The sequence below is a fragment of the Electrophorus electricus genome, chromosome 23, assembly GCF_041902795.1.
Source record: "Electrophorus electricus isolate QZ-2024a chromosome 23, ASM4190279v1, whole genome shotgun sequence".
Classification (NCBI taxonomy): domain Eukaryota; kingdom Metazoa; phylum Chordata; class Actinopteri; order Gymnotiformes; family Gymnotidae; genus Electrophorus; species Electrophorus electricus.
In genome coordinates, this window is record NC_137519.1 from 6,769,613 (window position 1) to 6,792,500 (window position 22,888).

Below are 22,888 nucleotides of genomic sequence, written 5' to 3' on the forward strand. Positions count from 1 at the left end.
AAATTCTGTCTACACCTCTACCACTCCACCGGCAAGAGAACATTCGCTTGGAAAACAGTGCTAAATGATGGAGCAGTGCTGGCTCCCAGGTATTTAAAATCGGACTTCGTATATTTGAAGGGGCATCCAGCCCCCCCATGCTGAATACAACAAACGGCCTTGCACTGCCTGAGTGAGACAACTAAAGACTCCATCACAACCGCAACAGAGCAAGAGGGATAAAGGACATCCTCGCTTTGTTCCTCCAAACAGACGATAGGAATCTGAAAAGGTGCCATTTGTTTGAACAGAAGTGGCGCAGTTGGTCGGCCGGCTAGCAGGAGGGACACGCCCACTCCTGCTAGGGCTCACACCGCTTACCTGCCCCATTCACAATCACCGGAGTACTGATGGAAATCACCTGTTCGTAATCAGTATCTGCTCATTTAAACCCACAGATCTCAAGAAACAGGGCTGCACATTAGAGGACCTAAGACGCCAGTCTCGTCTAATAACTGCGCCCCTTCAGAGACACCCATTGTCCGAGTGTTTAAGTGTTAGCGTCGACAGGCGCCGATGGATAATAAAAAGCACTTTGCTACAATCCGACCTCTCGCTTCTTCCGTGCCGCAAACGCCACAAGAAGCAGCTAATGCTTCATATAATAACCTTGTCCATGAAGTAAAAGATACAAAGAAGCCAATATTTTCCAATGTTTTTCCCATTCCATCCTACCAAAAACCTTATTTTGGCATCTAACTAAACATGGCTAGGGCATCAATGGTATAAATAATTAGATAATAATTAGTATAATTATAAAATAATTAGAATAATTAGAAACCAATTGATATTTTAGCAAGAATTCCTACCCGGTGTTACGGTTAATCCCTCCCGGCTTCGGTGTTCCGTGTTTTCCCTGTCTTGTGTATTTAATTCCATGCCGTAGTTTCGTTTTCTTCGCCCCTTGTTTGATTGCTCACACCTGTCCCTCGTTTCTATCTTAATTACATGTATTTAAACCCTGTTGTGGGGCCTTGGTCTTGGCTGTTTATTGCGTGTGAATGAATGGATGTGAGTTTTATACTCCTAGCCTTCGTGTTTGTTAGTCTCAGAGTTCCTTCTCGTATCTGTTAAAGCCCCCTGTTCGTGTTTTTTTTTTTTTTTTGATCATGTATCCCGTAATCTCCGTATTGGCTCTATGACCCTGGACTGCTACAACGACTCTGATTTTGGATTTGCCAATAATAAATCTCGCCTTTCTCTGCACGTGCCTCCTTACCGCTCACCGTTACACTTGGATAAAACCAGCTATTAGGGATGGTAAAACCCTCTCTAAATATTTAGCAGGGCTTTGGCTAGTTTTTAAAAAATTATTATTATTTTTAAAACATTTAGATCAGCATTAAAAAGCGAAATCAGCTTATATAGTTCATATAGTAACGGACCCTTGTTTTTCTTAACAAGATGAGAAATGAGAAATTCATGTGGGAGTCAATAAATATTAGGTCTGCAATTGTATTAGAAAATTCAGATGGACATACATCTTGACGTGGACATTTGCCTGCTTGCCCAGATGTGATGGCGTATAAGTAATGGAGATCTGATAACTCAGATCAGTGTTTAGTTCTGCACTGAGCTCTGGCAGTTTTAGGTTAGAGAAAAACGTCCAAATATGTAGTTTTCTGCCGAAGTTGTGTTACCACGCAATTATCTCTTGATGATCTAAAACTAGCAGCTGTGATTTAAGTGATAACTCGGGACGAATCAAGTCATATTTATTTATACAGCGCTTTTAAGAACAAGCGTTGCCACAAAGCCGTTTTGCAAACATTTGGGTCCATATCCCTAAAAATATATCACTAAGCATCTATTTGTTATCGATTCTGATATCTCTTTAAGACAAATTACCTCTTGATTTTCCCCTTGAAGAATAACAAATATGGCCTCGCAATTACGCGTACAGCAATTCCCACAGCTGCGACAGAACTTTCGTATTTTGTCCTCCAGCAAGAGGAATCGATTTGAAATTAATCAACACACTTTTAGCTGAATTCTCTTTGCCACCCGGCGTGATTGACTCCTGTCCTTTCAAAAGAATATGCCAGGATGTCACAAGCTATTGGGTGCTATAAGAGACATTCGCATCCTCTCTCGTACGGGCTCTGTTTGTCTCGCTTTCCCACTCCGTCTGCCTATTCATCGGTCTAAATAAAAGTGGCTTCGCGATGCTATTCTACTGTGTACAAATTCAGTACGCAAACGGGTCCTTCGGATCTCAGTGTTCCCAAACCCCTGGCAAAAAACGATTGTTGATGTTAAAAGTGGAGTCGCGTGTCTCAGTGCCGCCTCATTCGCCCTCGAGAAGTGGTCTTATGTAGCCTAAACCAAAATTCCATCGAGCAAAAAGTGTTTTCTCTCGCTGTCTAACACTCGGTTTCGTTATGTGCTTAGTATGGAAGAGACACGCAAAGATCCTCCGCGTTGTAGTTTCAGCACCACGGATAGTTCCTCTCCAGAAACCATTACCTAGACGTGCGAAGGTGCTAAACTTTTTGCCTCTCTTTGTAGAAACATTTGAAATGTAATCTATGAAACTAAGTTTTAATTTCGTGCGTGAGACCTAAAGGTTTCTGTACTGTTGAAATCGCATATTTTGTGACGCTTCTATCCGTGGACAAGGCACTCCCCGACGAGGAGGGTCGCTCAGAGTCATATGGTTTCACACATTCGCAGCCTCTCTCATGCTTGTGTCAGTGAGATCTCGACACTGGCAAGTGAAAAAATATGCCATTGTGCGTTGCAAACAAACTTGTTCTCTTTTTGAATATCTTCTATTAGTTTTACAACAAACAAACTAGGTAAATCTGCATACAGATTTCATCGGACACTTGAGCACTTTTTGTTTATTTACAAATTACAATTTGAGCAAAAAGAGGGTTATCGGTAACCCTGTTGTATCAAGGACCATAGGCGGAGCGTTGTGCCCATTTTGAGAAGTCAATATGCTGGCGCCAGCACTGTGGATTTGCATCGAAGTTTTGTTTTGGAGTTCAGTAATCGCGCAGGCGAGTATGCACATGTCTATTTCTTGTGCTACGACACATGTTCTGGTCTTTCTGTGAAATAAGTGGGTATATTAGTTTCTTATGAATATAAAACTACTTTATTCATATGTATTGACCTGGTTTCTGCCTCTGTATTTCTGCATATAATAATCAGTGTTCCTGTATATTATAATCGTTTTGTTGCAAGTGGAGCTGTGAAGTGACAATTTCCTTCGAAACACACCAATCATTTTAATTCAGGAGAACATACAATGATTTAATTAATGTTAATTTTACTCAGCGCCAGATAAGTACCAGTCATTCAACCTACTTGCATTCTAGGGAGTATAAAAATAACAGCAAATTTCGAGTGCCCCTTTCATGACACTAAATCTTAGAAGAGAAAGATATGAGTAATGAGTCGCGAGATTTATAAAAGGCGTTATTGCTCTTCAAGGAGTTATTCTAAAATATTGTTACCATGTTAAAAAAATCTCGATTCGCGAGGTGTGACATATCTCGTTGTGGCAACGCAGTGCGGTTTAAAGTAGCCTTTAGACGCTTATTACCCTATTCACACCTCCAATTCAACTCTTTCGAATTGCCTGGCCCCAGTAAGATTTGTCTGAGCTCCTTATTGGCTTATACTCTCTGACCAGCTTATTCAGCAAGCAGTTACTGATTTTTGAGTAAAAAAAAGTATATAATCAGTATAGTATATAAGTATATAATATAAAGTATATAATAATTAAAAAGTATATAAGATCAATTAATTCATTTTGGTTCTGTGCTTTGTGATAAGTGATCACCAAGGCATGTCCACCAGAAGTTCCACCGTTTTGTTTTGTGTTGTCTTTTTTCATTGCGTGTGACATTACTGGTAAATCCGCAGTTACCTGATGGCACCTGCTCTTCACCTTTGGCAGGTGGACACAGAGGCGGGTCTCACGGCACAGGAACAAGTTCTCCTTCTGTATGACATCAAACTCCAGTGTTTGCAGAACATCTCTGAGCATGACCTTGCAGGTAGCCATGCCCACTGGGTCTTACCTGCAGCTCTTCTTTCACCTGCTGATGCACCTAAGCACACGTGCAACTCAATTAGGTTCTTGGTTCATAGCATTTGTTTATGAGAATTGCTGATCTGTCCAAAGCAGGACTGCAGCTCCACCAGAGCCATAACGTTGAACTGGCACTTGCGTTATCTTCAACTGATGTAGTGCAGGAAGTCGGAGCAAACTACAAGTGTTTACGCTCCCAGCTGAGCATCCTGAATTCTCAGCAGTGTTATTTCTGTAAATGTGGGATACTGACCAGTGTTATTAGGAGGGCTGTTGTGGGCCAGTACAGTATGTTCTCAGCAAGCTGTTAGCTTCCATCTGTGCTTAACAGCTGCTCTGTCTAGGAGAGATCACACACACCATTTCTCTCCAGTACAGCACTTCTTAACCTATTTTCAGTCCTGGCATCCTTTACAAGTATACAAAAACATGAGTCACACGCGCACACACACACACACACACACACACACACACACACACACACACACACACACACACACACACACACTGTACAGTACATCTCAAAGTTCTTTTGGCAGCATCTGTGTAACTAGTGCCTCCCTGTGAAGGAAGCAGTGAGTGTTTCACAAGTTTGGGTATTGTGCTCTGACTCCACTGATGAAACTCTTGGTACTAGCCATCACAGCACTGGTCCATCTGTGCAGATACTGATACAGTTCTTCTAGCTTCATCCTCCATTCATGGTATTCAGTTGTCAAGTGATAAATCCCAGCTTCAGTTGTTTTGTTGGGTATTGGTTTGGAAAATGAAAGATTCTCTCTGATATGGTCCCCATGTATGAGTCAAAAATTTGCCAAGAGCTGAGCATGCCCACTGACATTTATTGGTTCATTGACTTGTAAGGAAAATTTCCCACTAGATCAGATTTTTTTCCAAGGCCACGTCTTTCAATGTCTGCATATACCACTGATTCACCTTCTAGTTGTACAATCCAACAGCAGAACCTTTAAAAGTTATTTTGCTGCTTGTTTCTCTGGCATTATGTTGACAGTTGTTGTTCATGCTGGTAAAATCACTGTGTTGTGAATTGTTATTCATGCTGGTAAAATCACTGTGTTGTGAATTGCTGTGCATGCTGATAATATCATTGTGTCAGCAATCATCGTGTTTGGCTTCTTAGCCTTAGATAATATCTCAGCCACCTCGTAGCTAGCCTGCAGTGCTTTCCCTGACACATTTGCACAATTCATCAACTGACAACAGCTCTTGTTATTTGTGTTGACATTTCAAACATATTTTGGACTTTGGAAAAATACAAATAAAATGCTTTGCACCCTTGCAGGTGATGGATGATTTGCTGTCAGGTGTCTTTTAGGTTTGATCAGAACTATTGCTTGGTTGGAAACAAAGCATAGGGAGAGGGCCCTGATAAAGATGGATCCATATGACAAGCAGCGGTCATCATCCTGTCATTTCTTCGTCTCGCTGCTGGCGTGGACTCCCCTTGCTGTTGAGCTGCCACTGGATGATGAAATTGATGGCTCACATTCAGAGTTATCTGATTCTGGAGCCTTTCCTTTTCAAAAAACAGCACCATGCTGATTTGGGTGCCACATGTAACACTCTTGTAGTGCATTGTGGGGTAATGCAAAAACCCTGTAGCAGGCTGTTTACATAGTCATGCGCTGACTCCAGCAGTGATGTTGTAGCATGGAGAAAGGGGCATGTGAGGTCAATTTTGAGGATATATGAGCGGTTAATGATCTGTATTATAATGATAATGCTCTCATTTTCTACATTTTAATTTATTTTATTTGGTCAGCAATATCAGAATATTTGACCCCTGATGGAGTCAGACAGCATACCGGTTGAGAAATGCTGCTCTGGCATATGTCATAACTGCCTGAGCAGGACTGAGGCTTGCTGCAATGACTTCTGGGACAAGACCATAGATTGTTCAGGTCTCTCAGCAACAGTTTCCAATCAAATTCAACTCAACTCCCCCACAGTTCAGATTGCTGTATGTATATGTGTTTGACCCTGAACATATGTGACTCTTTCGTTTGGAATTAAGAGGGCCCTGCAAAGGAATTAACCTACAATGAGTCTCACAAAAGGACAAACCAAAAAAAAAAAAGATGAAAGAAACACTCTGGTTGATTTGGAGCATGTCGCTATGGGCTACAGCATCGCAGCGTGATTAGCATGCGTTCATTTTCCTTCTTCAATTAGACCCCGGTTGAACCTTGTAGTTTCCATGCTATTGGTAGCAAGCCTTCGTCCTTATCCCTTTGGCCTGTGTCACAGTTTATTTCCATCAACTTGTTGGAGGCTTCCTACACACACTATCAGTTCCAAGCGTGGTGCAAGCTTGTCTGTGTTAGTGACTGCCCCAGTAGAGGGAAAATACACATATTCTTGAGTGTCGAAATTGCCTTTATTTTTATCTTAGCCACCCACAGCTGTTTGGAAATGAAACAGCCTCATACTCCTTAGTGTAATTTTTTTTTCTGAATTAAGATATTAAAACTTAAGATACTTTCAGTATAATTTTGTAAGAAGCTGAAGTCTTATAATACAAAAGTCTAAATGATCTTCCACTTTACTGTTGATATATTTAATGTCTGTTTTAGTTCTTTGTGAGAATGACAGACAGAACTGGTGTGGTGCTCTGGTCCTTTTGAGACAGTGTGTGTGTGTGTGTGTGTGTGTGTGTGTGTGTGTGTGTTTTATTGCATATACTATGAATGACATGATGAATCAGATGCATTAGTTATCAGACTATGAGCTAGAAAGAAAGGAGATTGTTTGTTGATATAACATATGCAGAGCAAGAATCCATGAGTCATATACATCTTAGAGGTGCAATGAGATGGTAGTGTAACGGTGTGGCCCGAGTGCCGCAGGGCATGGAGCAGGATGCATAGACTCTCTTGGCATGGACAAACATTGAATTGAAACATAAAGACAATGGCACTCACATGTATTACGAAGGATGAACAGGAACACAACACGGTTAACATTAAACAAACACGATAAACATGGATACATTGAACAACGACGCAAAACACATTTAACATTAACATGCTACATTAACATCTACAAGTACAAACTGCAAACAATGACAAGGGTTTATATACATAAAGACGAACAAGGTGCAGGTGTATGCAGGTGTGGTTACAAACAAAACAACCCTGCCACTGCATATGGCAGGCCAAACCACGTGAATCGCGAGAGGAGAGCGTTCCCATGACAGTTAGCAGTCTCAGATAATCTATAATTAATTTCAATTCAATTCAATAATCATACACTTTTAATGAATGAGATTTCAAGGTTAGGCTGTTAAACACTAATCTGAGAATCACATGATGAAAACATACTTTTCCTTGATGCAATTCAGGAATGTCTTGCATTATTTTATTAATTTTCAATTAAGTATATTTTCTTTAAATTGTATCAATCCAAATTGGTGTCATGATTTTAAAGGGCACAAATTATTCTGCACCAAAGAAACACATTTAGGAACAGGCCAAGAGCATCTGACATTATGAGGTGTGTTTTCAGAAGGATTTATGGCCTTGGCCTCATCTTGCAGGCCCACTCATTAAGTTGTTTCAGAACACCTGTCTCATGCTACCGATCAATGAGGGCTAAGTGTCAGACGTCATAAGGATCGCTGGGACCTTTTCTCTTTCCAGTAGTTTAGAGGGGTGATCAATACCTGAGAAGGTTCCAATGATTTGTGTAAAGAAACAAAAGCTTCCAAATCAATCGAGTGAAACCTGCAAAGAGAACCTTTTCATGTGCTGTCAGATTTGACGTGAACATAAGAGGAAATTGTTTTCTAAACCGTGTTGGCCATTTCTACCACTGAGTGAGTTTTGCCTTGACAAAGTCAAAGTCATTTAGAATTGGGGTATCTGAAGTATGTGCCTGAATGGTTTTGCTGGAGGGGTGCTGTCGAAAAAATATTCTGACATTGCTGACAAAATAAAATGAATTCAAATAATTTAAAAAACCCAGATAATTACAAATTTTATCATGAAAATGCAGAGGATACACCATCAAAATGTGTCACATGCCACTTTTCGTATGCTACAACATCATATGATATGCTAGAGCAACGTTTCTCAACTGGCATGCTGTTTGCCTTCATCAGGGGTCAAATATTCTGATGTTGCTGACAATATAACAAATTAAAATGTAGAAAATGAGAGCGACACAGTTTATCATTATAATGCAGATTATTAACCGCTCATATATCCTCAAAATTGACCTCACATGCCCCTTTCTCCATGCTACAACATCACTGCTGGAGTCAGCGCATGACTATGTAAACAGCCTACTACAGGGTTTTTTGCATTACCCCACAATGCAGTACAAGAGTGTTACATGAAGCACCCAAACCAGCATGGCGCAGGTTTTTGAAAAGGAAAGGCTCCAGAATCAGATAACTCTGAATGTGAACCATCAATTTCATCATCCAGTGGCAGCTCAGCAGCAAGGGGAGTGCAGGCCAGCAGCGAGACAAAGAAACGACAGGACGATAAGCGCTGCTTGTCATATGGATCCATCGTGCCCTCTCTGATCAGTTCTGATCGAACTTGTAAAGGTTTCTCCGTTGAACTGTACAACTAGAAGGCAAATCAGTGGTGTCTGCAGATATTGAAAAATGTGGTTTTGGAAAAACTCTGATCTAGTGGGAAATGTTCCTTACAAGGCGATAAATCATCGGACATCAGTGAGCATGCTCAGCTCTTGGCAAATGTTCAATTCATAGATATGAGCCATATTAGAGAACGTTTTTCATATTTTAACCTCAAAAGCACAACAGTAGAGACACATGACAACTGAATACCATGAACGGGGGATGAAGCTGGAAGAACTCTATCAGTATCTGCACAGATGGGACAGTACTCTGATGGCTAGTACCAAGGGTTTCATCACTGTAGTCAGAGCACATCAGTAGAGTGGTCAGCATGCAGCTCTGGCAGGTTTATCTATGTGACTAAAAGGGAGGACCAGAGGGTGACCACAGTCCTGAGGACTCTCTGAGACATTGCATTCCACCCACATCATCATCATAAACGTGAATGAACACATGAAATGGCTGGACAACAGAGTCAACATCTCAGATTACCATAAAGGTCTACGACCAGGGGCCCCAGGCTCTGCACCTTTTATATACAGAAGACTAACCAAAAGCTGTAATAAATAAGTAGCTATTTAACTTGTTGCTCCATTGCATTTCTCTAGTTTGGAGAGCTTGAAATTGAAATAAACCAAGAAGCTAATGCACAACGAACAAGTCTTTAATAAGGAATGTGGAAAACAATTCATAACTGCAAAAAAGTACATGGATAAAATAATAAACCACCACAAAGAAATAAGTTTGAAAATAATAAATAAACAAAATACCCAGTGAATCATATGTAGACTAGCATAAAGAATTTTTTACTCTGAATTCAAAACTTCCTAGAGTCTGCATTTATAATATTCTTTGGAGCACTGCTCTGTGGAGCTGATTGTCATGTTTTGCCCCATCTTGTTGTTTGTTCTCTTGGTTTGGATGCCTTATTTGTCTTTGTATTTTTTGTATTTTTGCTACTTGACTTGTCCTACTCCACTGGACGCAGTAAGAGTTCTGTTCATGAGGAAAGTTTTAAGTGTAGGAGCATTGGAAGGAGAAGACATAACTCTCAATTCTAGAGCCCAAGAGGCAAGAACAGTCCTGCTCAATCCCATTCCTGTCACTCAGCCTGCTGGTACTTCTCACCTACATTCAACTCCACAGCTGACTCCTTTGCACCCTGTTTCACAGATGGTCCAGTTGTGTCCTGCTCTCCAGAGGGTGCCCCCTTTGCTGAGCCATTCCTCCACCCTATATTGTCAAGGTCACGATCACCATAGTTGGCCCCCTGCCAATTCCGGCCCATGCCGCCGATCCTGTTCCTGTTCTGTCTCCTATCCTAGGTCCAGCTCCAACAAGCGTCCTGGTTCCCATTTCTGTCTCCCGCACCACTGCACCCTCGGACCTGCCAGACTGGCTCGGCTCTTCCAAACGGTCCTGATTCTACTGCCCACTGCTCAGTCACCCATGTTCATACCACCCTGGTCCTCTGGTTTTATTTTCGCCCGTCATTGTGTCTATACACATTCCTGTTATTGTGTTTGTCTCTGCAATGGTGTGTGTCCCTGTCTCAGTTTTTGTTCCTGTCCCTACCTGTGTTGACTCAGTCCATTCACCTGTCCAACGCTGTGTCCAACCCTGTGTCCAACCCTGTGTCCAACCCCATGTTCGATCTTTCACCCAGTCTCAAGTCCATCCCATCCCATTCCTATCCATTCCTGTTTCTGTTTCTGTTCTGCCCCGGTCATTCCTGGCCAGCATCCTATCCGGTCTGTTCCAGTCTGTTCCTGGCGAATCCCCTACTAGTTAGGTCCACTCCCATGGCAGTGCCTGTTTTGTTACCTGTTTTATGTCTTGTGCGGCCCATTTCAGCACAGCCCCCTTGTCCAGTTTAGCATCCTGTCTGGTATCCACTCTGACTTCTAATCTTCTGTTCAGTCCCTGGTCACTTTGCCTTTCTGGAATCTCTTTTGTTTGGCCCCTCCTCTTCATCAGTTCATGTGGTGGGTTCCCTTAAGTGCAGGTTTATTAACAGACAGAAGACAGGTGTAGACAGGCAGATGAAATACAAAGGGCTAACCCAATAAAGTGAGCAACAGGACCAAGGGTTGAAAATGCCAGAGACAACAATACACATGAAGAACTGACACAGGGAGAACAAGTGACAGGGAGCCTTAAATAACACAGGCGATAAACATTAGCAAGGTTCAGGTGGGGGATTACTGATTAATGTTGAGGAGAGTGTGCCCTCCTTAGGCGGGCGTGCAGGCGGGCGGGCGGGTTGTTGGGGGGGAACGACTGCCAGGGCCATCTGTGACAGCGATACACTACAGTACTCCAGTCTAGAAGCTAAGAAAGCAGGGATTCGTTTCTCAGGATTGGTATCTGCTTTATTGAGGATTTTTAAAAATATGATAATATGCAGTAATTAGAGTTGTTAATCGCTTGGGTGACAATTGAAAAGCCAATATTAAGGCTCACACCAAGGTTCTTAACAGTAGCTGAATGATTTAGCTGCACATAAAAGCCATCCAGGTCTGGACTAAAATCAGCAGCTTCATATCTGGTGGGTCACAGATATTACAAAACAAACCAGGTAGTAATTAGATTAGAACATAAAATACTATATACTGAAAATTATCCAATGATTACAATAACAAAGAATAACTCTGCACCATAGACGGTTAATATAGATACTGTATTAAATGAGAATAATATTTTAATTGCTTTATGATAAGTATGAAACGTAAATTGCTGTGGGTGTAATGGAAGGCTGCTGATGAGAGACTATCTACAAGACCTCAAATAAACATCCATCTTCATTCCTACAGATCAGAGATCATCAAATGTAGTTAAATGCAATTGTCCATTGCACCATGGGAAAAATCTTTTCATAAATTTTATCGTATCATATGTGATAGGACTCCAGTGTCCAGAGCAGGTCTCAGTGATCTACTGGGCCCATAAACCAAGCTGTGATATCTGGCACAGTTTGTTAAGATCGGGAAGGTACAAAGCGTTGCTGGAACTTGCAGCTCCTGTATAAAAGCAATGGGAAAATGCAGTTTCATTCTAAGAAACCTTATGTACCTTATTAAAAATTACTCCTCAAAGTGAAAATTTGATCTCAACAAAACCTTTAGAATAGACTTGAATTCTTAAGGGGTTGCTTTCATTGTCGATCAATTCAAGTTTTATTGGTAAATTAAAAGACTTTGAAAAATTCTGAAAATTCCTATTGTCATTCAGCACAAGTGGCCTGCTTAAGTCTGAGCAAATGATATTTTTTTGCAGTGGTGAAAAGCCAAACATTTCCATCATAGATAGTAACAATCTGTCCACCCTGACGCTGTGTACAGGGTGCAGATAGAGTCCATTCACCTACTTAATTTACCCTACAGTGCTATGGTTTAGGCTAAACTGTGTAATGTTCTGAGCACATCCAGAGTCTGAGTCACTCGCAATAAGATGAATGTAGCTTTATTAGATTACACGTTGAGTCCACAGTCAGAATCCAAGGTACTTAGCCAAGGTCGTAATCCAGAAAAGCAGTCCACAAAGCAAACCAAAACAGGGAACAGGCAAAGAGAGTAATCCAAAATATAGACCAGAAGTAACAAACACAATCACAAACAGCTCAGAAACGTAGCACTGCTTGACAAAATTTTGTACAGAGAGAACACAAACACAGGGTTTAAATACAGAAACGAATGAGGACTAACACAATACAGGTGATTACAGTAACTGGTTGGTAATAAAACTAACTAACAGAACCAAAAGAAACACAAAAAAGAAACATGATGACACCAAAACCAGGAAGTAAACAAACATACTGGCGTTTCCATGAGAACCGTGACGCCAGAGAGCGGCGAATGTGACAGACTGTTTCAAGCAGAAACCACTGCAATTCAAATTAAACATATAGAGATATCTTTTGGAGTTAGCGATCTTCAGAATTATCAGATTTAATTTAAAAAATGTTCCGCGAAGAGTCTGCTTGCTTGTATACTATTTAATTCATACTGTGTTCAGTCTGATGTTTTAAACCCTAGTTATCTCAAGCACTTTATAGAATGTTTTGCTCTAACCTGTTTGCACTGTGTGTGTACGTGCATGCGTGCGTGTGTGCGGTCTGTTTACACTCGGTATTCTAAAGCCACTAAATTTATATCTTCTCCAATAAATCTGTCAGTCTGTCTTGACACGTACTTCTAAGAGATGCACTATATTAGCCGTGCATTTCAAATGCAATGCATAACCACGGATTATTTCTCTAATTTGAATTGGAAATATTTCTGAGTGCCATGATCCACTTATCTACTTATCTTACAGAGATTTGACAACTGCAATGCTGACAGCACTCTCTCTTTCTTTATCGACGTGTTGACCATTTTAAAAGCCGCTTTTAAACTTAAAAGTCCCGCATTAACTTCAGGGGCAGAAGAAACTCTATCAGTGTTGACAGGAAACACACTGGAGTTTATATGGCTGGTTACAAACTGGTCAACGCCGATGGTCCGTCAGCACTGCAGAGACGCTAAAGCGAGCGTTTGCTCTTTTCGTTCATGCACAGTATGGGACTCGGCTAAAAAACACCAAAGCAGCTCTCTAGTGCAACAGCCATCCCACCACTGCTTGTGCGGAGGGGGTCGCAACCTGGGCCAGACAACACAGCAGGTGCAGGCAAGCACTTCCCAGTGCTTACAATGATCCTTAAGAGCTTCAGATTCTCAGAGGGTATTAGCACTTGCGTGGACGGTAACGGAATGCACACATTTCTTCGCCAGCAGCAAAGCGAAAAACCTCATTTTAATATGCAGCACACAGCCACCAGGAACACATGACATCTTCCATGCCGTTGACTCCTACATTCCATTTAACAGAGACAACATACTTCTGTCTATGAATCAAATCTGGCACCATGCACAACTGTGTTGCTTCCTCTCAGTTATAAACTGGCATCGAATTTGCTTTATTCTGAGTGTGATAATAAACAAGCATAAAAAATAAGGATATAGTTCGTGTTGACCCACTGTCTGAGTCACGAAAGTAACAGACAGGCTTTCTGACTAATGGGCCCTCACCTCTTTCTTGTTCTTATTTTAGAGTTGTGGGCAGGATTTAGGGTTAAAGACCCTAATGACATCAGAAAAGTTTAATTACATTAGCTGCTCACATCTACAGAGCCTACAGTTGCTTCGCTGTGCCATGGGGTTTGTTTGGGGGTGGAATGGGCTGTTTTAAAGTTACACTCTATATTTTGAATGGCCGTTTGTGTGCGTGTGTGTGTGTGTGTGTGTAGATGAAGTGTGTGGACCTGGATGGGACGGACTTATCTGTTGGCCTCAGGGCTCATTAGGGACTGTCACCAAAGTGCCGTGCCCAAGCTATGTCTATGACTTCAATCACAAAGGTACCACTTTCATATTTTTCCGTTCCTCCCGCAAACCACTCATTTCCAGTCACACATTTACCCTATGATTTATGACATAAGAAATGTTCTTTGATCAATTTGGTTAAATAATTATTTATTTTACATTGATTTTCATACTTCATTAAAGCTTTACTGGCGCTTTCTACACTTACACCAAAATTAGTTTGCCCAGTACAATAAAAGCACACTTGCAGTGACTATTACTTCTTATGTTCATGCTGCTAAAGTGTTGCAATGTGCTTTTTAGGCTACGCTTACCGTCAGTGCGATCTGAATGGGTCCTGGGTCTTGATTGAGAACAGAACCTGGGTAAATTACTCGGAATGCCTGTGGTTTCTGACCCCAGGCAAGACGGGCAAGGTGAGGATAACCGAACGAACCTCAGAGCAGTTTGACTTTTCAGTGAACAGATAAAATATGTGGATCTGCCAGACATGGAGATTCACTTCTGACACCTCTGCCACACCTTCTAACATAGCAATAAAAAAGCCAGGAATCCTTAGAGTCAGCATGGACATTTACCATTAATTCCTGCACAACTAACTGCTACGTAATTGCATCTGTGAATCATGTCTTGGATCATGACCATCTTGTCTGTAAAATGCAGTTTGTAGATTTGTAGCTGTCAGGATGAATAATAACTTTGTAGAGTGGTATTTTAAACTGCGTAGCAGAACCATTGTCCATTAGGGGGTGCTAGTGAGCAGCTCAAGCACAGAGTCAGTCAAGGCAGATAAAGTTTCATAGAATGTTTTCTAATCAGAAAATGTGCCGGTCCCCCCGGGCAACAAAGTTTTAGACTTGCGCAAGCACATGCACACACGCGTGCGTGGACACACGCACGCACACACTGCAATGCAATATCTTCCCTGTGTGAAGAACAGTTAAGCAGCACTTTGAAAAAAACATAGCAACCACCTTTTTCCAATAAACAATATCAAAATATATTTTCACACACAAAATTATCCTATTAGATTATCCCATTAAATTAGCCAACCAGCACACATTAATGTGTTAAGACATCCATATATAAAAGTTAAAATATTCAAATCTCTCTCTCTCTCTCTCTCTCTCTCTCTCTCTCTCTCTCTCTCTCTCTCTCTGAATGCTACCAGAGGGACTTTTTTGAGAGACTACACATCATGTACACTGTCGGCTATGCTGTGTCCTTCAGTTCCTTACTGGTAGCCATTTTTATCATCGGCTATTTCAGGTACTATGTCATCAACTGACTGTGTCACTCCCAGACCGGTTATGACCATGTCAATTCCAGACCAGTACTGATCACGTCACTGCCAGACCTGTACTGACCATGTCACTGCCAGACCAGTACTGACCACGTCACTCCCAGGTCATTACTAATCTCATCACTGCCAAGCCAGCACTGACAGCGTGACTGCTAAATCAGTACTGACCCTGTCACTCTCTAGTTTGCATTTATGACAATGGAATAGAAATCTAAACCTTTCAGGATGCCCATTACTCCAGAAAATGCTTTCACCAAAACCAGACTAAAGAGCATCCAACAGGGTATGTTGTAAAGGACATTTATTGCTTGATTATTGCTCCATTTTCTCAATTTGCTTGTCTGAAAGGCACAAATAAGCTTCATTGCCCACCCAGAGCAGATAATACTGCCTCTTATCACAGCGCTATGGTACTGTGATCTCATGAATCCAGACATGCTGCACAGCATTCAGAAATATGCTCTACATAGAGAGTGCACAAACCACACAACAAGAAAACCCTAAAATGCATACGTACATATGTATGTATGTTTGTTTGTGTATCCTACACTTAAATGATACCCAGTGTAATACAAGTGGCAGCATTTGAACAGAGTAGGCCAGTGTCAGAATACAGCAGGGTTCTGAAGTCCAAGCTGGGCTTCTGCCCTGCAGGCGCCTGCACTGCACCAGGAACTTCATCCACATGCACCTGTTTGTGTCCTTCATGCTGCGAGCTGTGAGCATCTTCGTGAAGGACCGCACTGTGCACGGCAACGGCAGCTCACAGCAGTATGACGCCGTCCTCATGGATGACCTCAGCACCGTGGCCATCGACCTGCCAGACAGCACTCAGTATGTGAGTGGAGAGGACAGCCTCATTTAAAGATTCACAATGTACTTTAATCTCCAGGTTGGATGTTAGCATCAAGTCTGGATGTAAAGCTAGAAGGGTGGTTAATAGCTAGTTTGGATAAACGCTGCAGAGCTGTTAATGTCTAGTCTGCAGGGTGGTTAATCTCTAGTCTGGGTGTAAATTCAGGTGGTTAATCTCCAGAGCAGAGAAGTGAAACTATCATACAACAAGCTTTGACGGATAATGCTTTTGAAAAGCAGCATTCCAGTGAAGGCAACACTGGTCTGATTGGAAAACATAACAACTTTTAACACTGGGATTCGTTAAGCATTTCATCAGCACGTCACGCAATTTGAATTGGCTCAGTGAAGATAGCCACTCTATATGCACTTTGAAAACACTCAGCTTCAGAGTGACAGTACACATTTAAGATAGAAATAAGACAAAGGATATTTATTTTAACTTGTACATTTCATGGAACCTGGCTGGATGATTTCTATTGATGGGACATAATAGGAAGAACCTTTTTTAATTGGTAGATGGTGTCTGTGTTGATGATATGGATGAATTCCAGGTCGGATGTAAGATCACAGTGCTGCTCTTCATCTATTTCCTGGCCACCAACTATTACTGGATCCTGGTGGAGGGTCTGTACCTACATAGCCTCATCTTCATGACCTTCTTGTCTGATTCCAAGTACCTCTGGGGCTTCACGCTTATAGGATGGGGTAAGTGTATTTTGGTGTGAATGTGTTTGTGTGTGGGCGGATGTTTGGAAAAGTGTATGTGTGTGTGTGTGTGTGTGTGTGTATATATATATATATATATATATATATATATATATATATGTATGTATGTGTGTGTGTGTGTGTGTGTGTGTGTGTGTGTGTGTGTGTGTGTTGTAATATCAAATATGCCCCTGTCTCACATTATTCTATTATTTAGGTTCATCCTCACCATCAGAGTGCAGGGCTTGTCAGTAGGCTTAAGAGTGTTTCTGTCAACATCTAAAGTCCCTCAGAAGCATGTGTGTGGCTTTATTGTTAGGCTTCACTGAGATGAGGAAGTGTGGTAGCCGGTCTGCTGCGCCCAGCTCCTTAGAACACTGGCCCTCACTGACATGGGGTCAGTTACTGCTGTTAATCATCACGTCTTTAGCCTGTTATAATTACAGTGGGTGTGTTGCAATCGTTGTCACATCCTCGTCGGGTCTGTGCCTGGAATCCCAGATTTGAGGCTCCCAAATGCTGTTTACTGATTAATTTTTCAAAACTCTTTTTCTTTTTTACTGAAAGTTGTGCTCGTATGAGGGCCAATAAAAAGGAGGACACAGAGGACATATTAAATCCATTACAATGCGGATCATTGTCAAAGGAAAGAATAGAACTGAATGCAATTTCTCTCCCTCTCCCTCTCTCCCTCTCTTTCTCCCCTCTCCCTCTCTCTCTCTCTCTCTCTCTCTCTCTCTCTCTCTCTCTCTCTCTCTCTCACACACACACACACATACTCAGACACACAATGGACATACTCAACTCATTTAAAATCATTTCTTGCACTGATAATTTCCACTGGGCTGAATTTTGTTTCCTTTGTCCTCCCTTGTTCTGATCTTTTTGCATATCTTAGACATTAATGACAAAACCCTTCGTTATTTGACTCAAAGCAGCACAGTGCAGGTCAAGACCATTTCACACCCCCAGATGACACCCCTCCCCCCTTCTCTCATCTGTGTTTCTCAAATTTCTGGCCTGTTTGTTATGATTTGTGCTGTCTGTACTGGAAGCCCCGTTTATACACGGTTTCCATTTGATACACGGTGTTCCTGCGTGCGGCGGAAGGCAGAGAGATGCAACAAGTGCGATAATCGCTAAGCGCCAATTGTTGGAATGCAGCTGAGTCACTTTACATAGTGCGAGCAGTGAACCAACAACCTGCAGGGGGAAATTAACATGATAAGCAGATTTGTGGCGTTTGGTATTACATTACATATTGTTAGAGAAGAAACAATCTAACGAAGTGTGATGTTTGCTTCCTTATTAAATTATTCTGAATTCGCTCTGTACAATATTAGCTGTGATTGTTATTATGCACATCATGATGGGGTCCTTGTTGTGTTGCTGGGTCGAAATTAGCTGTAGTGGTCCAGTCATTTATTCAGTTCATGTTTGGGATTTCAACATCACCTTCATGGCCTATACGAAATTGCCCATATTAGCCAACATGAGAGTCACCCTCTGTTCCTTTTTTGTGTAATGGTCAAAGTTCAGAGTGCGGTAGGAATAACTGACCCTCAATCTAACACTCAGTAAAAGACCATCCTTACAGTAACCAGGAGCAACCATACTTACATTAATCAGGGCCAACCCTCCTGCTTTTGTATGTATGTATGTGTGTGTGTGTGTGTGTGTGTGTGTGTGTGTGTGTGTGTGTGCGTGCGTGCGTGCGTGCGTGCGTGCGTATGTGTGTGTGTGTGTGTGTGTGTGTGTGTGTGGTTGGTTGGTTGGTTGGTTGAGGAATTCTGATCTGTGTGTGCCCTAAGGTGTTCCTGCTCTCTTTGTGTCTGCATGGGCTGTCGTCAGGGCAACGCTAGCAGATGCGCGGTGATTATCTCCCCAAACACACACACACAAACATACATGCAAACAAACATACACATCCAGACATACACACACACACACACACACACACACACACACATACATACTTTTTCATTTGTGGCAGTAAAGTGGTGTAACTATGGTGCATGTTAATTTGCCTTCTTTGACCCCAGGTCACACACTGACTTAGATGTTGGGCGCACGCACACACACACACACACACACACACACACACACACACACACACACACACACACACACACACACACACACACACATGTACGCACACACACTCTGTCACAGTTTCATTAGCTTCTCTTACATTCAGGTGCTGGGAGCTAAGTGCAGGTCCTATTAAGTGGATATACCAGGTGCCCATTCTCACTGCTATTGGAGTAAGTAATGTTCTATTGGATTAACTAATGTTCTGATTGGTTTACAAGCATGCTGCTATTGGAGTAAGTAGTGTTCTGATTGGTTTACGAGCCTACAATGATTCATGGCTTATTAAATCTGAATGAGCACGTTTGAGTTCAGCTCACAGTCTGCTAAACCTGCTTCTGTTCAATACCACACTCAAGCAACAGACTGATCAGCTGACCCCAGACCAGGACAACGCCCAATGTCTGCCACTGAGTAAACTGACGGTCTGTTTTTTGCATCCACTGTTAAGACAGTGCTGTGTGCAGTAAGGGTGAGATTCACTGGGCTTTCTTCCACATGTATTTACTGTTAGAAAAGAAGCCCCTGGTGTTTATTTCACAACTGCGAAAAGCAGGTTTGCTCTGGAGACCTTATATCTTCTGTGCCACTGGAAGCATGGAATGGACCAGTTCCTGTAGGTTGTTACGGTAATGAAGCTTCTTCTGCCAGGGACAGGGGAATCCTTTGATGGCAGTTCAAAGCAATCTGGAACAAAGAACGTTTATGCTAATTATTGAGGCTTAGTCAGTGGAAGCACATGACTCACTTTTGACCCACCGGGCTTCTGCATGTCTACAGCATGTCTGCGTACTCTACAATATCATATCCAAATATCCAATATAACATCCAAATTCATGAATTGTTGTATAATGTTGTATAGAGTAAAACGTTAAAATGTAAATGTATTATAAACATGTACATTGAACATATAAATTTTATAGTAAATAAAAAAACAATGCGTATATATATACACAGAGCGAGAGAGAGATTCAAAATTGTAGTGAAGTATACAAGATTGCCAGACAAACAAGTACTTTTGGACTGAGGTCCTTCATCAGCTGTGCAAGCAAATTTTGCATATCTCCTACAGTACACAGCAGTATATTGACAGTATTTCAGGTCTTCATTACTGATGTTTTTGCGCTTCCTGTAAATTATGTTCCTTTCTCTCAAATCTCTTACTCTCTTACAAGCATGAAATGTGCTTAAATTATTCAGAATTTCAAATGCAGTTATATAATCAGAGTAACATCCATGGTTGTGTTATAACTGAGCAGAGCTGACTGACTGATTGACAAGCATACATTTTATCTGGATATTATCTGGATAATGATCAGCTTTGTGGAACATGACATGCCAATACTGGAGCTAGAAAAAGAGAATGAGAGAGAGAGAGAAAAGAGAGAGAGAGAGCGAGAGAGAGAGAGAGAGAGAGAGAGAGAGAGAAAAGAGACAGAGAGAATGGTAATATTTTATGGGCTATATTATATATTCTATTCATATTTGGGAGGCAGCATTTAGCTTACATTCTACATATAACTGGAAGCAATGCCAAGAAGAATGTAGCGCTGCCCCAAATTTTCCTATTTTTTTATTGAATTAAATACTTTGTATTTGACTATTATCTTTTCTACGTAATGAACAGCGAGGTGATGTGGGATGCGAGTGTTTATTGAGCGTAATTCCATAGCCTTTGTTACTAGAACAGTCCGTGGTCCGGAAACCAGAGACACAGGTAAAAACAATGAAGGCAGAGGATAACAAGACTCTAGACAGGGCAGGGACTAGATGAAACAGAACCTTAAAGTCACATGATGCTAGCGCCATGGCAAGTTCAACAGCAAAGGTGCAACCATGACAAGTAATAAGTTGTATTATTTAATTATTTTATTTACATTGTAGTTTTGGTATATTTGTGTAAGACACTTTGAATTGCCACTGTGTATGAAAAGTAGTACACAAATATGAGATGTTTTCAAAGCTTCACAGTGGCCACAATGCCAGGTGGTGCACACCATGGCAAATTCACTGGAATAGTTTATAAAAGTGCATTGTTTTGCTACTGTAGTGTTCCAGCAGAACTTCATTTCAGCCTTCATTTAGCACATCTAGTTCACAATATTCAGCCACTTCACACAACACTCATTAGCTGCCTCAGGTGTTTGACATTTGGGTTCGGGCTTAGCTTTGTTGCAGGAGAGATCTCCAGGAGCTGACTAAATGGGTTCCTTAATTATTTTTTTGCAAATTATCAAGTTTTGGCTTTGACGTAGAAATAAAAAAATCACTGACACTATTACAATAACTGTAAAATCTAAAAGTTGAGACACTGAATTATGGGTAAAAATGAACTGTGTCTTCATCAAAGACTCCTCAGTTTGGGTTCAAAAGTCTTTTTTTGTTTGTTTGTTTTTTGTTGTTTAACCAACTCTGACCTCAGATCAGGTGTCACATAAGCAACAAAGGTTTGCCCAATTTTTGTTAAGAAATTTAGGTTAAATTCGTCCAAAAATATTTCAGAAAGGATTTACGTGTTGCGTTATGAATTTTTGTACAAGCTGATTCTTTACATGAAGAAGGTTTAGTATTTTGTTAAACACATAACGGAGACTTACATATTGTTTAGCATTTAACATTCTGCTGGTGAAATGTATTTGATGTTTAACATTATGTGTTTTCCTTTCAGCTCAACTTCATTTTGTTTGTTAATATTGTTCGAGTTCTGGCAACAAAGATCCGAGAGACTAATGCTGGAAGATATGACACCCGCAAGCAGTACAGGTAATTCTGAATATTATTACAGAGTGTGATGGTTTACATGTTAGACAGTACTGCTTCCATTTGGAATGCTGTATTAATGTTATTACTATTATAATTATTATTAATGTATATGTTTATTGATGGAAGATGACATTTTCCATTATGTGAATAGACTGTCTGCAAAAAAAAAATAGTTTTAATGGACCAAAACAGGTTCTTTGGTGTATTAAATAAAGGGACACCATAATAATAATAATACGATGTGTACTTTTATTTGATAAATGCATATTTAAAGGATATCAACGTAAATGTAGCTTGTCTATTGATGTAATATGCTCAGCACGTTTCAGGCTGCTACGTGTGGTGTGAGGCCCCTCCAGGTTTTAGTCACCGAGAGAAAACACATGATCAAACACTGGGTTATGGCCCTGGTGCTAGCTCGCCGCTCATCACTGCTTCACATCATGAACTTCATTTGGTGTTGGTGGCTGCATTTAGCCACCTGGACTGTTTTCTGATGCTCTCATAATGAGTCTTATGATCTGTCACGCTGTTCCTATGCAACATTTTCATTTTGCTCTTGTATTCAACAGGTGTTCGTTCTTTCTCGGTGTTTAATGTAGATAGATGGAGGGAGACAGAAAGAGAGAGAGAGAGAGAGAGAGAGATACCTTCATATAGAACATATGAGAACAGACAAAGATACAGACAAAGAAGGAGATTGAAGGCAAGAGAGAAAAAGGGGCTGAGAGATTCACACAGGTATCTCACCTTGCAGTTCTGAGCCAGTCATGCACACGATTTTATTTATTTATTTATTTATTGCAGCTCGCTGCTTTCACACTGACATTCAGTTCAACATGTGCACATGACAAGCCTTTAATTATCACCTTTGGGCAGAAACATTTTGAGTCCGGTGGAAATAGTGGAAGTGCTACATTCGCTGCATCCAGCATCAAAATAAAGTACACTGGCAATATGAGGTTTGATTTTATAAGACAGCTGGAAAGTTGGTATGAGCAGCATGATAGCTAGCTAGTTAAAATATGCTAGCCAGCTAGACTGATAGCTAATAAATACTTTTTCTTGTAAATGTCACACCATTTAAAATAACTAGTTTCTGATTTTTGTGCATG

The 22,888-nt window shown here is 41.1% G+C and overlaps 2 protein-coding genes across 3 annotated transcripts in view; both read left to right on the forward strand.

Annotated features, from left to right (window-relative positions):
• The first annotated feature begins 2,719 nt into the window (after positions 1-2,719).
• LOC145653240 (parathyroid hormone 2 receptor-like) lies at positions 2,720-15,361 on the forward strand. Its single transcript, XM_081706456.1, has 5 exons — positions 2,720-3,044; positions 3,950-4,049; positions 13,978-14,088; positions 14,357-14,469; positions 15,225-15,361. Exons 1-5 carry the CDS (start codon positions 2,982-2,984, stop codon positions 15,339-15,341), a joined length of 504 nt encoding a protein of 167 aa, XP_081562582.1. The 5' UTR covers positions 2,720-2,981; the 3' UTR covers positions 15,342-15,361.
• The window catches only part of pth2rb (parathyroid hormone 2 receptor b), a 12,938-nt gene continuing 5,397 nt past the window's right edge, over positions 15,348-22,888 (forward strand). The window contains exons 1-5 of one of the 2 annotated variants that reach the window (XM_027016658.3): positions 15,348-16,194; positions 16,766-16,919; positions 18,731-18,791; positions 19,117-19,183; positions 21,679-21,773. In XM_027016658.3, coding sequence (XP_026872459.3) covers positions 16,042-16,194; positions 16,766-16,919; positions 18,731-18,791; positions 19,117-19,183; positions 21,679-21,773 — 530 coding nt within the window. In that variant the 5' untranslated portion in view covers positions 15,348-16,041. Of the gene's footprint in view, positions 16,195-16,765; positions 16,920-18,730; positions 18,792-19,116; positions 19,184-21,678; positions 21,774-22,345; positions 22,515-22,888 lie in introns of both variants that reach the window. The other variant, XM_081706455.1, reaches the window with a different exon arrangement.